The 16,945-nt window shown below is 47.9% G+C and overlaps 4 protein-coding genes across 5 annotated transcripts; 2 read left to right on the top strand and 2 right to left on the bottom strand.

Annotated features, from left to right (window-relative positions):
* Positions 1 to 84: 84 nt before the first annotated feature.
* On the bottom strand, positions 85 to 4,579 carry ONS95_002514 (uncharacterized protein). The gene is made up of 5 exons (XM_058495776.1): positions 4,162 to 4,579; positions 3,932 to 4,102; positions 2,841 to 3,460; positions 1,936 to 2,786; positions 85 to 1,886 (listed from the first exon to the last, which is right to left on the bottom strand). The coding sequence occupies exons 2-5, from the start codon at positions 3,990 to 3,992 to the stop codon at positions 533 to 535; spliced, it is 2,886 nt and encodes a 961-aa protein (XP_058354504.1). The 5' UTR covers positions 3,993 to 4,102; positions 4,162 to 4,579; the 3' UTR covers positions 85 to 532.
* Positions 4,580 to 8,110: 3,531 nt separating this feature from the next.
* On the top strand, positions 8,111 to 12,325 carry ONS95_002515 (uncharacterized protein). 2 transcript variants are annotated; one of them, XM_058495777.1, is made up of 5 exons: positions 8,111 to 9,269; positions 9,367 to 10,619; positions 10,680 to 10,949; positions 11,012 to 11,646; positions 11,717 to 12,325. In XM_058495777.1, the coding sequence occupies exons 2-4, from the start codon at positions 10,009 to 10,011 to the stop codon at positions 11,607 to 11,609; spliced, it is 1,479 nt and encodes a 492-aa protein (XP_058354505.1). In that variant the 5' UTR covers positions 8,111 to 9,269; positions 9,367 to 10,008; the 3' UTR covers positions 11,610 to 11,646; positions 11,717 to 12,325. The 2 variants fall into 2 exon arrangements, with proteins under 2 accessions (XP_058354505.1, XP_058354506.1); XM_058495778.1 differs by having other exon boundaries at positions 8,111 to 8,487; positions 9,705 to 10,949; positions 11,012 to 12,325.
* A 299-nt stretch (positions 12,326 to 12,624) lies between these two features.
* ONS95_002516 (uncharacterized protein) lies at positions 12,625 to 14,120 on the top strand. Its single transcript, XM_058495779.1, has 4 exons — positions 12,625 to 12,933; positions 12,986 to 13,250; positions 13,313 to 13,471; positions 13,527 to 14,120. The coding sequence occupies exons 1-4, from the start codon at positions 12,821 to 12,823 to the stop codon at positions 13,623 to 13,625; spliced, it is 636 nt and encodes a 211-aa protein (XP_058354507.1). The 5' UTR covers positions 12,625 to 12,820; the 3' UTR covers positions 13,626 to 14,120.
* A 437-nt stretch (positions 14,121 to 14,557) lies between these two features.
* On the bottom strand, positions 14,558 to 16,945 carry ONS95_002517 (uncharacterized protein; the record flags this gene model as incomplete). The annotated part of the gene is made up of 8 exons (XM_058495780.1): positions 14,558 to 14,926; positions 14,976 to 15,201; positions 15,255 to 15,415; positions 15,465 to 15,650; positions 15,700 to 16,415; positions 16,474 to 16,644; positions 16,691 to 16,884; positions 16,939 to 16,945. 8 exons carry the CDS (start codon positions 16,943 to 16,945, stop codon positions 14,869 to 14,871), a joined length of 1,719 nt encoding a protein of 572 aa, XP_058354508.1. The 3' UTR covers positions 14,558 to 14,868.

Here is a 16,945-nt window from a genome sequence, read left to right on the forward strand (position 1 = left end):
GCGAACTACACCGGGTTTCAACTTACCAGCTCTGGCCTGGCTTCTTCCGCAGCCTGGCACTTCTAAAGGAATGACTAGTAGCGCCGGAAATCGAAAATTGGTTCACTGAAAGACGTTAGATGACTTGGGATGACGAGACCATTTTTCCAGTTTGGAATTGTATCATAGCAAATTCCTCGACTAGAGGCTTGGGTGTTCTGCTAAGACTTCAGTGCACTCTGGCAGATATTGCAGCTCTCTTCTCCAGTATGAGAGCGTGCAGTTGCTGTCACATACACAGCGAGATCAAGTGAGAAGTCATGTCATCATAACAAGTATGCCAGGGTATTTAAAGACAAAAAACAACCCATTAGCTCCTTCGCTGAGAATGCACCCGCAAAACCACACGATATACCTCTCAATGCTCGTAAAATCATAGAATAACCTTAGTAGCTCCTTTGCCCTAGGCATGAATGAAATCCTCGACTTCCTACCGCCCACATTTGAATCCCAAACCTAACTTCCTATCAGCCTTCTATCACTCCAATAACACTTAATTATCGTCGAGAGCAACCGCATCATCCATGGATGTACCATTTCCTTTGGTCTGTGCTTGGTGTTGCTTGTTAGACTTGAAGTGAAATTTAGGTCCTGAGTAACTCGCCATAGGCGGGGTAGAAGGTCCATTTGCTGAGCCAAATTTCTTGTTGAAGAGCTTAGGCGTGTTGCTGCCGCTCGCTTGGGCAGTATGAGCAGCTAAGAAGTGGCTGGTTTGGTGGGGTAGAAGTGGCGCAAGACTTTGCGTGTCACTCGAGATAGCTCCGTACTCGAGATTGCTCTGTGAGAATGGATGTGGTAGCGTCGGCAGACCAGAGAATGTTCCAGCAGCCATCTGGGAATTGCCAACCATGGCCTGTACCTCCGTTTGCCACTTCATTGACTCCATGTAATCACCCTCGTGATCTGGTTGGGAGCTCAAAGATTGTGTAGAATCCAGTACCAGCTCGCCCCAATTATCAATTAAATCATCATCAATATCCTCCATGTCGCTATTGACGTGATTTTCGAGTTTCTCAATGCTAGCTTTGATTGTGTTGGCATATCCAATACCAAACTCCTTGCAGGCCTTCTTAACCATCTTTTGCGACTTGTCGCGTGCATAGATCCACTTGAAGTGGGCTGGTACTGTTCCTGGGCCCTTGACTTTCTTGCTTGATCCGGTGGGGTCTTTGGAAGTCGATGACTTGCGTTTCGGTCGCTGCTGCTTCACCTGAATTTCGACGGTTGGAAATGCCGCTGGAACATATGAAACCCCGAGAAGGACTGTCAGTTTTTCGGCCAGATTGTTTTGCGCAGCTCCCGGTGGTAACCTTGGATTTATTCCCTTGATATGGCGCAGCCAATAATCAGTTGGCCCAAAGTTCAGTAACCCCGGATTTTCCGAAACCCATTCCCTGACATATTCAAGCACTTTCAAGCCGTTGTGCTGCCAATATGTTTGACTGATCTCTTTCCAAATGTGTTCCTTTGCCTGTGGGTCCGCGAATCTATTCTCCAGCCACGCAATCATAGCGAATCTAAGAGTTCTAGATTGGACACGAGCTTTGTGTGCCAAGTTCCTAGAAGTTGGGCCAGTACCCTCAAAGCCTGGTTCATTTTCCCACGGCATCGGTGCACCCAAAATCATGGCTTGAATGCTAACTAGGACAGAGAGGATTGTACTCTTGTAAGGCTGCCAAGCTTGAGAAGGGTCGCCAGGCCATGTATTGAGGAGGGACAAGCAGACAGTTCCTGAATGGATATGAAGGTTAGGATTGAACGATTCACCATCCTCGTCATTGCCATGTAAAGTGAAAGTCATCTTCGGAGGTGTCGCTGGATACCGCTCATCAAGGAATATATCGAATCTTAGAAGAAATTAGTCGAAGTCTCAATGGTTTTTAGGATGCGACTCACATGAAGAGGCCTCCGGCATAGGGTGAGCCTTCTGACCCAATGATAAGGACTTTCATGACATCTGACCGAGACTCGGCAACCTTAAGGAATATTCCGGTAGGTAGTGAAGTCTTTAATGTGGCAATCTCCTTGCTGATCGTGGTCAGCCGGCCTCGGTTGGACGTTTGCAAAGCTTTGAAGTTGTCCGTGTAGCGATGTCGCAAGAGTACGTCATCTGTAAAGGTAACTCTATTGTCTTCCGCAAATTTGACCCAAGCCTCTTGCATAGATGGCTCGGTGACAGGGGCAACAACACTAGAAGCGATTACATCTAGAGCTTCAAAGCATCGAACCAGTTCTTGCAGGAGCTTGTTTGATTCCTTGCTTCGCCAACTTTCCTTTGCTTGCATTGTTGCCTTCGGGTTCTGGGACATGTCAAGAAAGGTTTTCGCTTGGAGGAAGGTATCACCATAAGAAGCGATCAGAGGTTTTGATGTTGACCCATTGTTAAAGCCTTCGGTGGGTAAATACGACCCCTTGCTGAGTTCACCTAAGCCAGGAGTATTGGCCTTATTTGGTCGCTCTTCAAGAAGGAGCTGAACAAGTCCGGGGTGGCTTGCAATCTTGGTGATAAATCCAGCTGTTGCCTGATAGACGTCGAGGCGCTCGGTAATATCTACTATAGAGTCATTCCGAATCAACTGTATGATCTTGTCGAAAAGCGTACCGAGTCGAAACATGTCAAGCTCAATCGTAGTATCCGAGTCCACAGAGGGCAAACAAGTACCAAGAATCTTGACCGTGTCCGCTAAAAGATAGTCTTGGGAGTCATTCTCATCAAGTATATCTTCATCTCTGTCTGCAAGGGATGACTGCAAGAATGTTAAGATTCATTATGCAGTAAAAGCATGAGGAGGGGGCCTGACCGCAGCAGCAGGATGTCCTGCGAACATTGTGTGTGCCATGTGTCCATGTATAAACATTTCTTCATCAGACCAACTATCCATACCTCCAAAATCCGTGCCATAGCCTACCCCAGGCACGGGTGCCTTAGCTTTCGCCTTTTGCTTCGGCTTCGACCTCGATTTCTCGCGCTTGTTATTCGTCTCCTTATTGAATTGTGACTCGATGCTCATTGTGTCGAATTGCGCTAAAAGAAACCAAACGGCGAAAAGCCTTCCGTCATTGCAGCAGTGGTTTACGACTCCCAACGGCGTGAAAAAGCTCTCTGAGCTGAGAGTAGGTCTACTGCCACATCCAACACAAGTGGAATGGCCATGCCTGCAGCACCATACGGAGAATTGACTTGTTGGTGGGATAGTTTGCGATCCGGACAGCCATGCATCAAATATTTTATCATATGTCAAGGGTGGAACCGTCTCCTGGCAGCCCGGGTGACTGCACACATCGTGGAAATGCGCGCGCAGCGTCTGGACGGACTGGATGGCCCCGTCACGATGTCCAGAGACTTCTTGGATGCTTTGGTCGTCGCTTCTGCCCTTGCCCTTGCGGGAGTCGATCTGCTTGCTCGAAGCGCCTCCCATCACTGCTTGTCGAAATGTTAACATCTCAAGTGTCGGGAGTTCTGGATTGACGAAAAGGCAACGAGATAAAAGATAATTTCGTTGGTAGCGGGAAGACAGATGTCTAAAAGGACGCTAGCAGACGGCAAGCAAACGAACAGATTGGCAGGCACGTGTGGCGAGTCAAGCCCTGTGAATCAATATGAACCATTCATTGATTCTCTCAGCGTAAAGGAATTTAGTGCATTTCGCATCGAACAACTCTATGATAGAACAGCTGAATATATGACGTGTCAGAAGTCGCATGTTAGGCAGTCGAAGCATGGCATGATTTGCATTTATGCGACGACTTTCGCTTTGCCTCAAAGCGATCTTTGCGCGGGGCTGCTCCAAATGATGAGTAGCTTCCCAAGCATGCTTCTTGATGACAGTCCTGAGCTCTTTGGAGACCAAAATCACGACAGAAGAAAACATGATGAGACAGGAAGACTTGCCCGTACGCCTCAAATCGGGACTTCTACGAGGACGGACACCTTTCTTCATCACGTCTGACATAAAGTCTTGTCTCCGTGGAGTTGTTGAAGGCGTTACGGCCGTTCGATCTCCCAAGCCCAGGGTTATTGTGCCTTTAGGCAAGAACGATTCTTCGGCGTGTTCTTACCTGCCTGCACAATATTTAGAAAAGGTCCAACCACGGACGGCTACGAAATTGGATGTAACTCACAGATAACTCTTTCCATGGACACTAGGACTTGCGAATAATCTGGAACCAAAAGGGTCATCGAGCCACGAGAAACGAGTTGAGAAGTGCAAGTTCTAGCAGCAGCATGGAGACGTCGTTCCAGCTCTCAAATGAACGACAAACACAAAGATTGATTGAATTGAAGAGGTGATCTTCAACAGGTCAAAACCAGGTCTACAAACAGTTCTCGTGCTACTCAGGCGATGAGGAGGGCTCATACATTTAATCTCCTGAGTGCCCGTACGGCGCGCACTGGGCAAGGCTCTGGTCGTTCGCCACGTGCTCTCTGGGACTTGACTTGTTCTCGGTCAGTTTGTGATATATCATATATGGTTGTTTGTAAGTCTCTGAGAAATTGAGTGACACTCTCAAGCTCAGCAGATAATTGCTGCTTGGGGGAAGAGCGGGTGAGGTTGGGCTTGGAGGACTAAGGAAGCGAGCATTTTAGGTAAGCAAAGCATGTGACAGCAGACCACGTGATACATAGTCCTTCCAGGTTGGAATAGGAGGCCACAACAACTACAGAATATCTGGCAAGATAGGATAGCTGGAATAATTTGAAGAGGCTGGATAATAATCTTTACCCTACATTCGTGGTTGCTTGCTTCTGAGCCCTTTCGCCTGGTTCCACTAAAGAAGTACATCTCTCTGATTACACCAAATTGAATGCTCATCTCGAATATAATCTTCCAATTTAAGCATTTGTGTTATGACCGTTGAAGAGTAGGCCGAATCTTCAAGACCTATATCGAGAGACAATTTTATGGTTGTGGTTGATTTACGCAGAAATCCTCCGCAGGCCATTGAAGGCAAATTCAGTATCTAAATGCCGACTTCTCACAGTGACGATGCGGAACTGATCGTCCTTGAAATGTTTTTTGGAAAGGCAACGCGTCACGGCAACTGTCGGAAGACTCGACCAACTTTCCAGAGAGCATGCGAGAGCCATTCTTAGTTTCCGGGTCTGACGGCAATAGGGAGCACAGAGGTAAGCAGTTGAGTCTCGAAAGTGAAAAGTGTCATGAAAGGCTGATGTTATCTGAGTTGGTCCAGACCTAAAGATAGGCTCTTGGATACAGTTTCTGATTCGCGTGGGTATCACTGATAGCAGTATTGAGGCATATCAGAAGTCAAAGACAAAGTCTATGCTGTGTCCATGCTTTCAAAATGTTGTGGAAATGGTTGTTAATATCAGAAAGTGACAGCACGAACCACAACTCCATACAGTCAAGGAAATTCAAGCTCGGGCTATGAAACTATACTACCGGTACTTCAAGTATGTTTTAACTGACCAAGTGAAGTAAGTCTACGCCCACCGCTGTTAAAGTCAGGAAAACCTGGTCGTCTTGTCTTATGCGTACAACGAATCAAAAAACAAGGAGATTGTCCACGACTTCGCCGTGGCTATTTTCCTTGGCATTCGTGAGGAAGAATACTTCCCGGTGAGTAGAGGAGTTGTTAAGTTGGGAACATCCTGTACAATCTAAACTCTGTCTTTATCCTCCCGGGCTTTCGCAGAGATGAACTGTGCGGGGAACTGAAGACAGCATAATCCTATCTCGGCGGCAGTTACATTCAACGGCCGATGTGGTATCAAATGTAAATCGGAGCTATTGACTGCTAGGTCACCCTTGAATGATGGAAGGAAGGACTGTTCCAACGGGAACTCTAAAGCATAGGACATGGACTTCGATATCGTCATGAGCTGTTCTCCGTGTGTAGATAGCGTCAAACAACGACCGTTCCAGTCATTTCCGGCAGGTTGCCATCGTGGAAACAATCGGTAATCGACACTGACTCAGAATACACAACTGTAAACCATCTCTCCCACAATGAGGCCAGATCCTCCGAAGACATTCATAGTTCCACCATCAAGGATTCGCAGGGAAGGCACTCGTAAGGACATTACAGTATGAACCCCTAAGTAGATCTTGTCGATCTTGAGGCTCGCGACCTGAAGAACAGTTTGTGTGCAGCTGCAACGACGATCTTCATGGATGATGAATACTCGGTTGGGGATCGGTTGCCAAGAGGCTGAATGGGTGGCAGAGTCTGCGAACCATGGTGCGTGAAAGGAAGTGCCTTGTTGCTGACAGGAGCATAATCCAATAATCGATCAGGAGATGTCTCTGCTGCTTAACCCTCCGGACTTTCTTCGAGAGGAATAATTAGCCGAACATCATGGCCTGTTATCGAGACGAGGGCTCCGACGGCTCTTGAGTCTTAACACTTGCTAGCCGAACGGATATTGCACTCGTACTCGTACGGAAATTTCCCATCCTGCGGTGGCAACTGCTTTTCTTACGGAAGGTACTTCTTGCGCAGGCTTTAGAAAGGCAGGAGTAGTGTGCTGTGGTCGTTCAGCTAAAGGTGCGGGAGGTGCGGATCGTAACTGGTGCAGTGCAGTGCAGTCTGGCGCCTAGCCACTGGCTTTCGTGAAAGCCTCCCTCCTCCCCCACTCGAAAGGGGGTTTCGCGACTGGCCCGCTACAGTAGAGCTGTTGGAGCAGATGTCCGTGCTGCATAGTACTGCGCGGCCCGTCAGAACGAAATATCTGGTCACTAACGAACCCACGATTTCAGACCGAAGCATCGGCTTAACTTGCAAGGGCCGGACCTCAAGAGCCGGACCGTCTCTCTCCGTCGCGTTCGTCTATCACTACTGTGACCAGAGCCAGTCTGCCAGTCCAGTTGTCGGATATCGCTGCCCAAAGAACGACGTGACACTCTTCATGTCAAGGCTGCCTCCTCTCAGTCAGAGTCCTTGTGCTCCCCGGCAATGATTCATGGTGAGCTCAACTTCAAGGAGAAGATAAGTTCGGCATATTGTGCAACCATCTCGCATCACCGAGTACTGTAGGTTATGCGTTGTGAAGGGATGTGGTAGAACTTCAACGTCGTCATACCCAAAGTGTCAGTGTGCCAGCATCGAACACATCACGGGCTGCGACCAAGGCAGCTTTCAGCCGGGCGTCGCGGTCTGGTCCATGAATGGTGCGACGAGGTTGTTGATGCAGCTCTGCGTTGATACTTTTGCATGATCTCCAATCAACCATGATTCCACCCACACTGACGGCTTCATTATTCGTCGTGGCCTGCACCTCAGCAGGCGGGCTCACTCATCACCAGAAAAACCGAGGCAAGAAGGATTCTTGTGAGTGATGACTGAATTTGGCATGGAAACAAAACTCAAATTTGAAGCTGCAAGGTTACCCCTTTCTGTACGAGTCAAGTCTGATCCGATTGTTGACAAGATCATCGGTTCTGGGGAATATCCCGAGAGGATCAGCAGCAACAGGAGTTCGGGACAGGGTTGCTCCAGAGCGGTTCCCCAGCACATAATTTACAAGTTGCAGTGTTGCACATGTTGATAAGCTTAGCTCGCAAGAAGAGGAAGGGAAAAAGGGGAAGGGTTGGAATGGAAATCATGGCGGACAACATGAGGGGCGGCCCGTCGTGTTTTTCTTGCTGCTGCCAAGGGCGGGCGGCCAGCCAGTTGTATGCGCCATTATTTTGCTGTTTGACAGCGGAGACACACACCGCCCCGCTGCTGTATCACTTCCTGACCTCTATTGGCAGCGCAAGAGCCTGTGATGCTGTGGCCTGCGGTGCGCAGCTTCATCGAGCTTTCGTCTGCCCAAATCGAGGCGCTCTCACTCGTCTCCTGCTGGTCGTCCTGCGGGCGGCGTCTGCCAGAATCCTGGCAACCGCAACACCGCCATGGTGCGCGTCAATAATGATTCGTGACTTCATCTGCACGAGCTTGAAAGTATCACGCCCTTAGCTCATCCGTATCCATGCAATATTCCAACCAAAATCCCTGCTCGGAAACACTGCAGCAGGCCCGCATTTCGGTGCGAGTTGATATGTTGGCTAAACTAAGCGACGGCGGACAACGCATCGATGTCTTGCGCAGCCTCGAGATCATAAGTGAGCGACCCCCCCACTCCCCGTCCTGGCAAACACTTTCCTCTTTCTCATCATCCTGTGCACCCCTTATGCCTCAACTTTCTCACTCCAGCAGAACCTCTGCCATCGACACTCTTACTTGCCTCAGCCCCAAGCACCTGGACTCACTTCCGTCAACTGCATCCGCACTGTTCTCTACCTCCACTACTGGCCACTGTACTTGAATCTCAGAAAGCTTTCCGTCGATCCAGAAGACTGTCCATTTTCTTTTTCAGGATTTCATTATCCCAATGACTCTTGTTCAAACTCAAACCATTTGTGGGACCCTACACCTGGATACCAGTATGACAGGGTACAACCAACTCAAGCAATCCGTCAGGACCAAGGCAGGATCCGCCAGGTATATTGTTATTTCCTTCTTCGTGCTTGAAAGTTTTTGGTGTTTTACGAGCAGAATCATGTCGTCCGAAAGCAATGTTACCAGAGACTTTTTTTTTGCGCAACATCTCCGACTGCCACAGGAAATATCCGGACCAAAATCACTTGCCCGGGAAGATCCCAAAGGTTCCATTCTCCCAGGTCACAGCCTAACCAGGCATTCGTCATGTGACCAGTCCACCTGTGACATATACCTTATATTATCAGAAAGGTCAAGTGTGAGTATCGCCCTACCCAATCAACGACAACTCCAGAGTGTTCCTTACAAGGACTCCCATTGGATATGTAATCTGGACTGTACGGATCATCTAAAGGCTTTCAGCGTGATAGCCTCCGGCTGAATCACGTGCGACTTTCCTGGATTCGAACCGAGTGGAACTGGTCTTGGCTGCTACATGCTACAAGCATCATGTCAACTTCATAGGAACGCCACCACCAACCTATATCTGTGTAAATACACCTTACTGTCCTGTTCTGACATCGACATGGCCATGTTGATCTACTCGTCTCCTACTTGAGATGACTTGCATCCGCGATGGAACTTTGCATACTCGACACTGCCAAGGACGTTGAAGCTCAGCTACCCAGGACATCTGGCATTTCTCCCAAAGAAAGGCCATTAACCCACGGATATGTTGTAATCCATGTCTGTCACTTTAGACAGCCTTCAAGTCGCCTTCGACTAGGATTGACCGTCCCCAGCCGGCGACACATGGTCATCAGGGCATTTATTCATGCCAATGTGTACGTACATCTCAGCGCCATCTTGGTGCCTTGAGTGCTATCCCCATGTTCGCATCTGAGCCTACACTAACCAGAGTCGTTCTTGTTCTGTTTGCAGAATAGACGCCATCATCCCTGGACATGGAATTTATCTCCGTTGAAGGACCCAATGGAACCTAGCATGAATCTTGTTCGATCCATGGAACCTTGCCTCTAGCCATCCAACTTTTGAGATAGTAGGACTCTGCCACCTTGTCTGGACACCCCATACCAAGGTACCCCTTGTTGGTCTGTAGTCACTTATGATCCCACCTAGACGTGAATATCAACTGACAATTCCTGTTCTAGGCTTGTTGATAAGATGTTGTGCTCGTTACTTTTTGTTCCTTTTTTGCGTTGCAGTTGATTTTTAAAACATAAGTGGAAGCACAGAACACTAACCCAAATATCCAACAGCGGTTTTTCTCTCCAAAATGGACCACATTTCTCCCATGGACTGCCTGGATTTTCTTTGAACCAAACAGAACCTACCCAGGGTCAAAACAGTGGACATATCTGGAAGGTTGAAGGTCAACAGTACTTGCACCAAGATCCAGTTGCATCCCAAGGCACTACCCAGAATGGACTTTCTGATTCTTTCAACTCTTTCCATGATACCCAGGAGAGCAAGACAGGTCAATATGATGGCCGTGGCTCATTTTCAGGCTCCACCCGGAGCCAATGGAACAGCGAGCTTGCTCCTCACCTGGAGGCCGTGGCAATGTCCCGGAATGCCTCCCAGGATTCTATCGGAGCTCAATCCCAAAGGACTACTAACTCATATGATCAAAGCCAATCAGCGAGGATGTACCCCAATGTTTCCCAGATGTCATACCACATGTCTTCTGCAAGCTCAGAAGTGACAGGCAGGTCCAACAGTCCTGAAAGCTCTGCTATGTATACTCCCACACAACAGATGGAAATGCAAGTATTCGACAATTTCCCATATCCAGGAGAGGACTTTTCGGGGGCCCACCCCATGTTTCACAGAGGATCAACAACCAGCAGTGTCACGACACACCCTATTGTCTCATTATCTGCAGGTCCTTCTTACGGTTTGTACTCGACCGCTGGTAGCGAGTCCTTTGTACCGACAGGATCAAACTCCATTGCAGCCCAAGGTCCAGTTCCGAGAGACTCTATGATGTACCAGGCAGGTACAATCTTGGAGTCTCCCACACTGTGGGACAACGGCCCCGGGTATCTGGATTCTCAAAGATCATCCCCTATTCTCCTTGAAGATCCATGGACCCTTCCCCCAACCCAATTGGCGACATCTGCAACAAACAGTCCTTTCGAACACTCACCGAGTGTAGAAGGCATATCTCCTAGGTATGTACAGGACTTTCCAGATTTGGTGGACTTGCCCCCTTACACAACGACTGGTGACAGGGTAATGAGAAAACCTATTGGACCCCGAGCTTCCAAGGTCAACAGTGACTTGGCTGCCAGAGGTCAACGCCTCCCAGGAACTTCTGAGGCTTCTGATGAGTCCTTCAAGTTGGGCGGCCGCCCCAATGTGGATCTGGACAATACTGCCCGAGACCATCACCTATACCACAATGTCACTCCACAAGCTGATGGACTGTACCACTGCCCATGGGAAAAGGACCCTCAATCCAATTGCCAACACAAGCCCGAGAAGCTCAAGTGCAACTACGAGTACGGCATTCTACTCTCCCCCTTCCGTTCTTTTGCAATGCTAACCACATAACCTGTGCCAGCAAATTTGTCGATTCGCATCTCAAGCCATACAAGTGCAAGGTTACCGCCTGCAAGGATCTCCAGTTCTCATCCACCGCATGCTTACTCCGTCATGAGCGTGAGGCTCATGGTCTCCATGGCCATGGCGACAAGCCCTTCTTGTGCACCTATGACAGCTGCGAGCGAGGACTTCCTGGAAATGGCTTCCCACGCCACTGGAACCTGCGTGACCACATGAAGCGTGTCCATAATGACCCAGGACAAGCTCAGAGTAAGAGCAATGCATCTGCATCTCCGCCACCATCTGGAAGCATCAAAAATAAGAAGCGTAAGGCTGACAGTGTTGAATCATCCGTCATGTACAAGGCTCCAAAGAGGATTTCCACACCCCCTGCTGTCATACGTCAGCCACAGGAACCCAGCTTGATTGATCGTTACCAGGAGAAGCACCAGGCGCTCCAGGATCTCGTGAATCAGCTTGTTGACCCCACACGTGTGGACAACATATCATTGCTCCGCAATGCAATGGATTGTATCAAGGTAATGGCCCAGACCACCCAGCGTATCAATGCCGCTCCAGTCATGGGACAACACATGTTCACCCAGCAATCCGGCTGAATGACCGATAATATTTCTACTTGACGCAACAAACTTCGTAAGTACTCAGATACTATCCACCCACGCCCCTTAAACTCTCATCTTTCCTAACATCTTGACTCGACCAGACAATCTGCAAGACGGAGATGGCCACTTCGATCCTAGACATATTACGGAGACAGTACAGCGTTCCCAGTCGCGTACCTCCCCCACAGGATATCGACAGTTTCAAGTCATGTACCAGTCATGCACACAAACCATAGGATACAGCCATAGGAACAAGCCATGGACGTTGTTTTGCCGAGGACATTTGATGCCGGATATACAGCCGTGGACAAGCCCTATGGATTGCATGGACCGTTGCCAGGACTTTGAGCCGTATGAGCTTTGATGCCGGATTGCTTGCATTACTGTTCCATGCTGGGGTGATGATGAGGATGACAGTGGCTTGCGCTCGCATCAGATATGAGGAGGAGAAAGAGGAGAAAGAAAGAAGAAGAAGAAGGGTGGAATGCTCATCAGAGTATCGCTCGGTTGGGTTTTGATTCTGTTGTTGCTGCCTTATTAGTCCTTGAATATTGTTATGAAGAGGAGGCATAGTGAGATTTAATCGTTGGGGAGGTGGGTAGCGCGGAAATTCCGAGGATTTTCGTCGCAATGTGGAGGAAAAAGTTGGTTGGTTATAGCATAGTTTTATATATAGCATGGAATTCACCTTCGTCGCAATACAATCTCACTATAGCTTGCTCCATCGCGTGTGTCCTAATCTTGTTTCGTCTCAGATGTGTCCTTCAAACGAGCGACGTCATGTCGTCGTCATTCTGTAGGATTCTTGTCAAATCTTTCTTCCTACCTCAGATATTTGAGAGCCATGTGGGGATCAATTCAGGTCAAGTAGCGTACAAACAGCAGCGGAAGTGATATCTGACATTACAAAGTGCTTCCGGCATGGATCGAGGAGATCGAGATTTATTTCATTTCCGCAACTGGTCATCATATACCTCATCGCAAACTATTACTTTTGATGTGATCACTATTTGATTTCTGAGTTCACGAAAGGAGATACATGTTGGCATATTATGTGGCTCACACAAATGCTCGCTTACTGACCAAGAAGGCCCCGCGTTTCACCTGTGTATCAAATCCAGTCTTCGCCCACCTCCTTCCTTCAATTCTGAGAAGCTTTCTCGTACAAAACAGATCAGTCAGTAGATGATCTATATCTACATCCCATGCTAACAGGTGCACCACCAACTATGACATCATTTCCTCCTTTCCACGACAAAGTGCGGTTCCCCGCATTCTTGGACTGCCCTGTGATCGACAGCCCAGCCGATCCAGCAGAGTGAGCTTTTTCTTGCTACCATATATGTCAGTAGATACACTAACAAGTCCAGCGCCTCCTATTATTTACTTGGTACAATAGCCGAGAACATGACTGTTTCCGCTGCGCCGACATTCATCCTCAAAGATCGAAACAACGTCTCCTTCGCACTCACCCTTAGGATTCCAGCTGACGAGATCAAAGAAAACCTTCCAGGCGGTGGCTTTGATGCTAGAGGCTTCAAGAAGGGGTTCACTGCTGTCGTGGAAGGAGCGAGGAGGAGTGGAGCCAAGGAGGAGAAGGCAGGGTTTGTTGTGGCGCCGAGCGGTAGTGTGAAGGTCTGCTTGCCCTCAGAGAACACATGAGAGCGGAAACTTTAGAGCTGACGTCCTTAATAAAGATCATCCCAGCCAGCTACCAGAGGTTGATTGAGATGACCGAAGTATATAATACAGACTTGAATGTTGCCTCAGAGTATTGCAGGGGATGCTGTACGAAGAAGCCGAACGAGAATCTCTCGTCGTGCACAGGTTGCAGATGCGTTTATTATTGCAACAAGGTACATTCCAAATCCAGAGTCTTGGATGTCGATACTAATATTCCGGAATTTGCAGAAGTGTCAAGTAGTGGGTTGGCAAGAGAACAATCACAAGACAGATTGCAAGATCCTGAAAGCCTGTCAAGAGATCTTTCCCAAGATACGGGGCCCCTGAGACGAAGCATATTCTCAGAACCTTACCTGAGGGAGGATGCGTCAGAACGTTAACGGCGGCATACGATTGACAGTTGTCGAAGGCGATCATAGAGGCCTTTTACCATCGTCTCCTGAGATTTCTACCCTGCTTTATTACAGAAGGTTTTCATATAAGTTTCAATTCATTTGCCCAAGCTTCGTCTGGTTCCGAGCTTTAAATTTCGCTCTCTCGAGCGGCCCGCTCATCCACATCCCAGGTTCTTTTCCTTTTTTCAATTTTCTGGTCTGGTCTTATACTTTGCTATTGGAACATGTCCGCAAGTTCTTTTATATTACAATGCTATCACATCATTAAAAGTGAGATGAATGCGAGATGAAAGGGAAGTTCCAGCACAGATTATACAGTATATACACTAGCGCAGTGACCTCAGCCAATTGTATAAGCTCGACCCCTGCAAATCACTGGTCTAGTGACTGCAAGATTCCTATCACAGCGTAATTGGAAAGCCTCTCCGCGAACCTGAAAGTATCGTCTACCTCCGTAGCTTTCCTCCAGGAGATAGCCGTGCACGATTGCCTGTCATGATACCAATTTAAGCATTGTGGGATATTTCTAGCCAGTCCTTGGCTCTTCCCTTTTGCATCCTTGACTGCCACTTACCCTCTCTTGGCAATTCATTACGAAGTTTCTGTTCTAGAAATGCATGAACAAAATGCCCACGACGAGGATCATTTCGTCTAGTGTTTGGGACAAGTATAAGAAAGGGCTACAGTCTATTGAAAATGAATGAGCCTAGTACTGTTCATTATCGTCTCAAGCTAGGCCTGCTTCGCCTTCTTCACGATGTTGTCTAATAAGTTTGTTATTCTGTTCGCCGTGCTGATAAATCTTTCTGGGGCTGTGTAAAGTGGCACCAAAGCTTGTTTGTTGTTCCACAAGTCATGTCATGATAAATCTTCAATAGAAATTAAGATGATAACAGTAGCAGCGTCTTCCTAGTTGTTGAAACTCTAGAGTGAGAACTAGATTCATGCAAGTGCGAGCAATATCTCCTTCGACTTTTGTGACTCCACACACAATTGATCTGCCAACTAAACCAAGCTCAGAAGACATCAAAATACGGCTGGGTATATACTATAGTAACAACTACGCCGGCACCAAGCTAATAGGGGATATTCTCTTTGGATTAATTGGAACCAGTCAATGTGCAAACTTCCATATCCCGTTGGTATTCTCAAATTTGAGCTTTGTCATCATGTACTCAGGCCTGAAATTCAATTGCTCTTTTCACAGCTCTCTTCGGCGGGTTCAAAAGTGCTCTATCTTACAGTCAGTTCATATTCAGCTTCTTAACATTCAGATACCCACCCCCAATTGTTTTTGTCGAAGTCCGTATTAGCCCCCGTTAAATCCGTAAAGTCTTTGGTATTTCCCGCTGCATTGCCTTTCGTTGGGATGCCTTGATTTTCACATATCTTCAAGTGTTGACGGGGAATGCTTAGCGAGTTCTGTAGCTTTTCTGGTGCCTCGATGAAGGTAGCAATAAGGCCGGCTTCAACGTGCCACTCGATGTGACAATGGAACAGCTGGATGCGTGCTGAGGACGTTAACTGCGCATTCATGCAGCGGACAAGGGCTGTGACTTATCTGGATTATCTGCACGGAATCGAATCACGACGTAGCCATTTGAGTGAACCTGAACAACATCACGACGAACTGGGGTCTTGGATAGCGGCACGACGTTGGCTGGATTGTATTTTGTATCGGATGGCGATCTATCGATTATCTGGAAGTTGTGCCCGTGAAGACTAGTGGTGTCAGCAATATGTTTTCGGGCTTCCAATCCGGCACACTTACTGCCATGGATGGTGGCCGTCATCATGATTGATGAGAACCACTTCGACAACTTCATTGTAGCGAAGGACGTAAGGGTTGGAGTTGGCGCCATACACCACAGGATTCGTTGCTTGTTTTCCTGCCGACAGAGCTGTGTATAGCGTGGGAACTTTCTGTGGCACGTAACTGCTATTGTTGACGATTGCACTTCCTCTCATTTAGCAATAACCACGAGGTAGGTGCGAAAAACACTCACCGATTGACTCCAGCGTCAGAAATAAAGTCCATCTCCATGATAACCTGATGATCAACTTTACCCAAAATTCTTTGGCGATCATTTGGCTGTAATTTCATGTCGTCAAATGGTGACAAATCTCTTAGTGGGGCAACAGCAGGAAGTGGTTTCTTGCTGTTGTAGACGAGATAGCCGTTGACGTCAGGTTTCGCCCAGTCCGGGATCGTATCAAACATATCGGTATCCAGGGTGCTTTGAATGCCGAAATTCCTATCTGTACTTGTCTTAGTGGTAACTAGGACGCTGTATCGCTGAGCAACTGTCAGGTAGATCTGATTTGTCTTTTGAGGCTGAGTGTAAACTCCGTCTACTTCAACTATTGTCATATCGTGGTCCTCGAAAGCAAGATAAGAACCAACGAATGACCCGATATTAGTGATTCTGAATAAGTATGTTCGGCCAGGCTTGACATCAATCTTGCTGTTTTGTCCATCCTGGATCAGCGCAGAATTCGGGATAGGTTCGGCTCCGTCGTGATCGATTACATTTTGAGGAGATTGAAAATAATGTATAAGGCCCGGTGCTTGATCGTGATACCAGTCCGATACAGTAAGGACGACTTCTTCATCATACTTGAAGGGAGCCGAGCGATCGTGGACGATGAAAGGGCCACGTAGTCCATCGATATACTGACCGCGAAAATGAGAATGGTACCAGTATGTGCCTGGTTGTTGTACCTGTGGTCTTGTCAGATATTTTCAGTCCATTAGACTTGGTTGTATCAAACTAACTTACAACGAAGTCGTAGGTGAAATGTTCTCCAGGGGGAATTGGACATTGAGTGACAGCTGCTGGCCCGTCCATGCTGTTACTTCCCGTCTGGAACAGGCCATGAAAATGTAACGAAGTGCTTTCGTTCCCCAATTGATTCCTGAGATTTACGACGACTCTATCCCCAATTTCCACCTGCTTTCCGTCAGATAATATGAAGAGTAGGAGGGTATTTACGAACCGAAATCGGAGGGCATGGCCATTTGCCGTTGACTCCAATAACAGGACGTGAATATCCATCAGGACTCGCAGTGACCCATGACACATCCCAATTGTAAGTAACCGTTCTGGAAAACACAACAGGGAGGAAAGTAAACAGCAACATAAGCGCGGTCCCGAAGCGACATGACAGGCCGGGGACAGGGTGTGATTTTGCTGTATTTGGCATTAGCGGCCGCTGACTAAGAGCTGACTACACGGGCTTCTCACCGGCCAT

Source organism: Cadophora gregata (assembly GCF_030347475.1).
Source record: "Cadophora gregata isolate MNR1 chromosome Unknown scaffold_11, whole genome shotgun sequence".
Classification (NCBI taxonomy): Eukaryota; Fungi; Ascomycota; class Leotiomycetes; order Helotiales; family Ploettnerulaceae; genus Cadophora; species Cadophora gregata.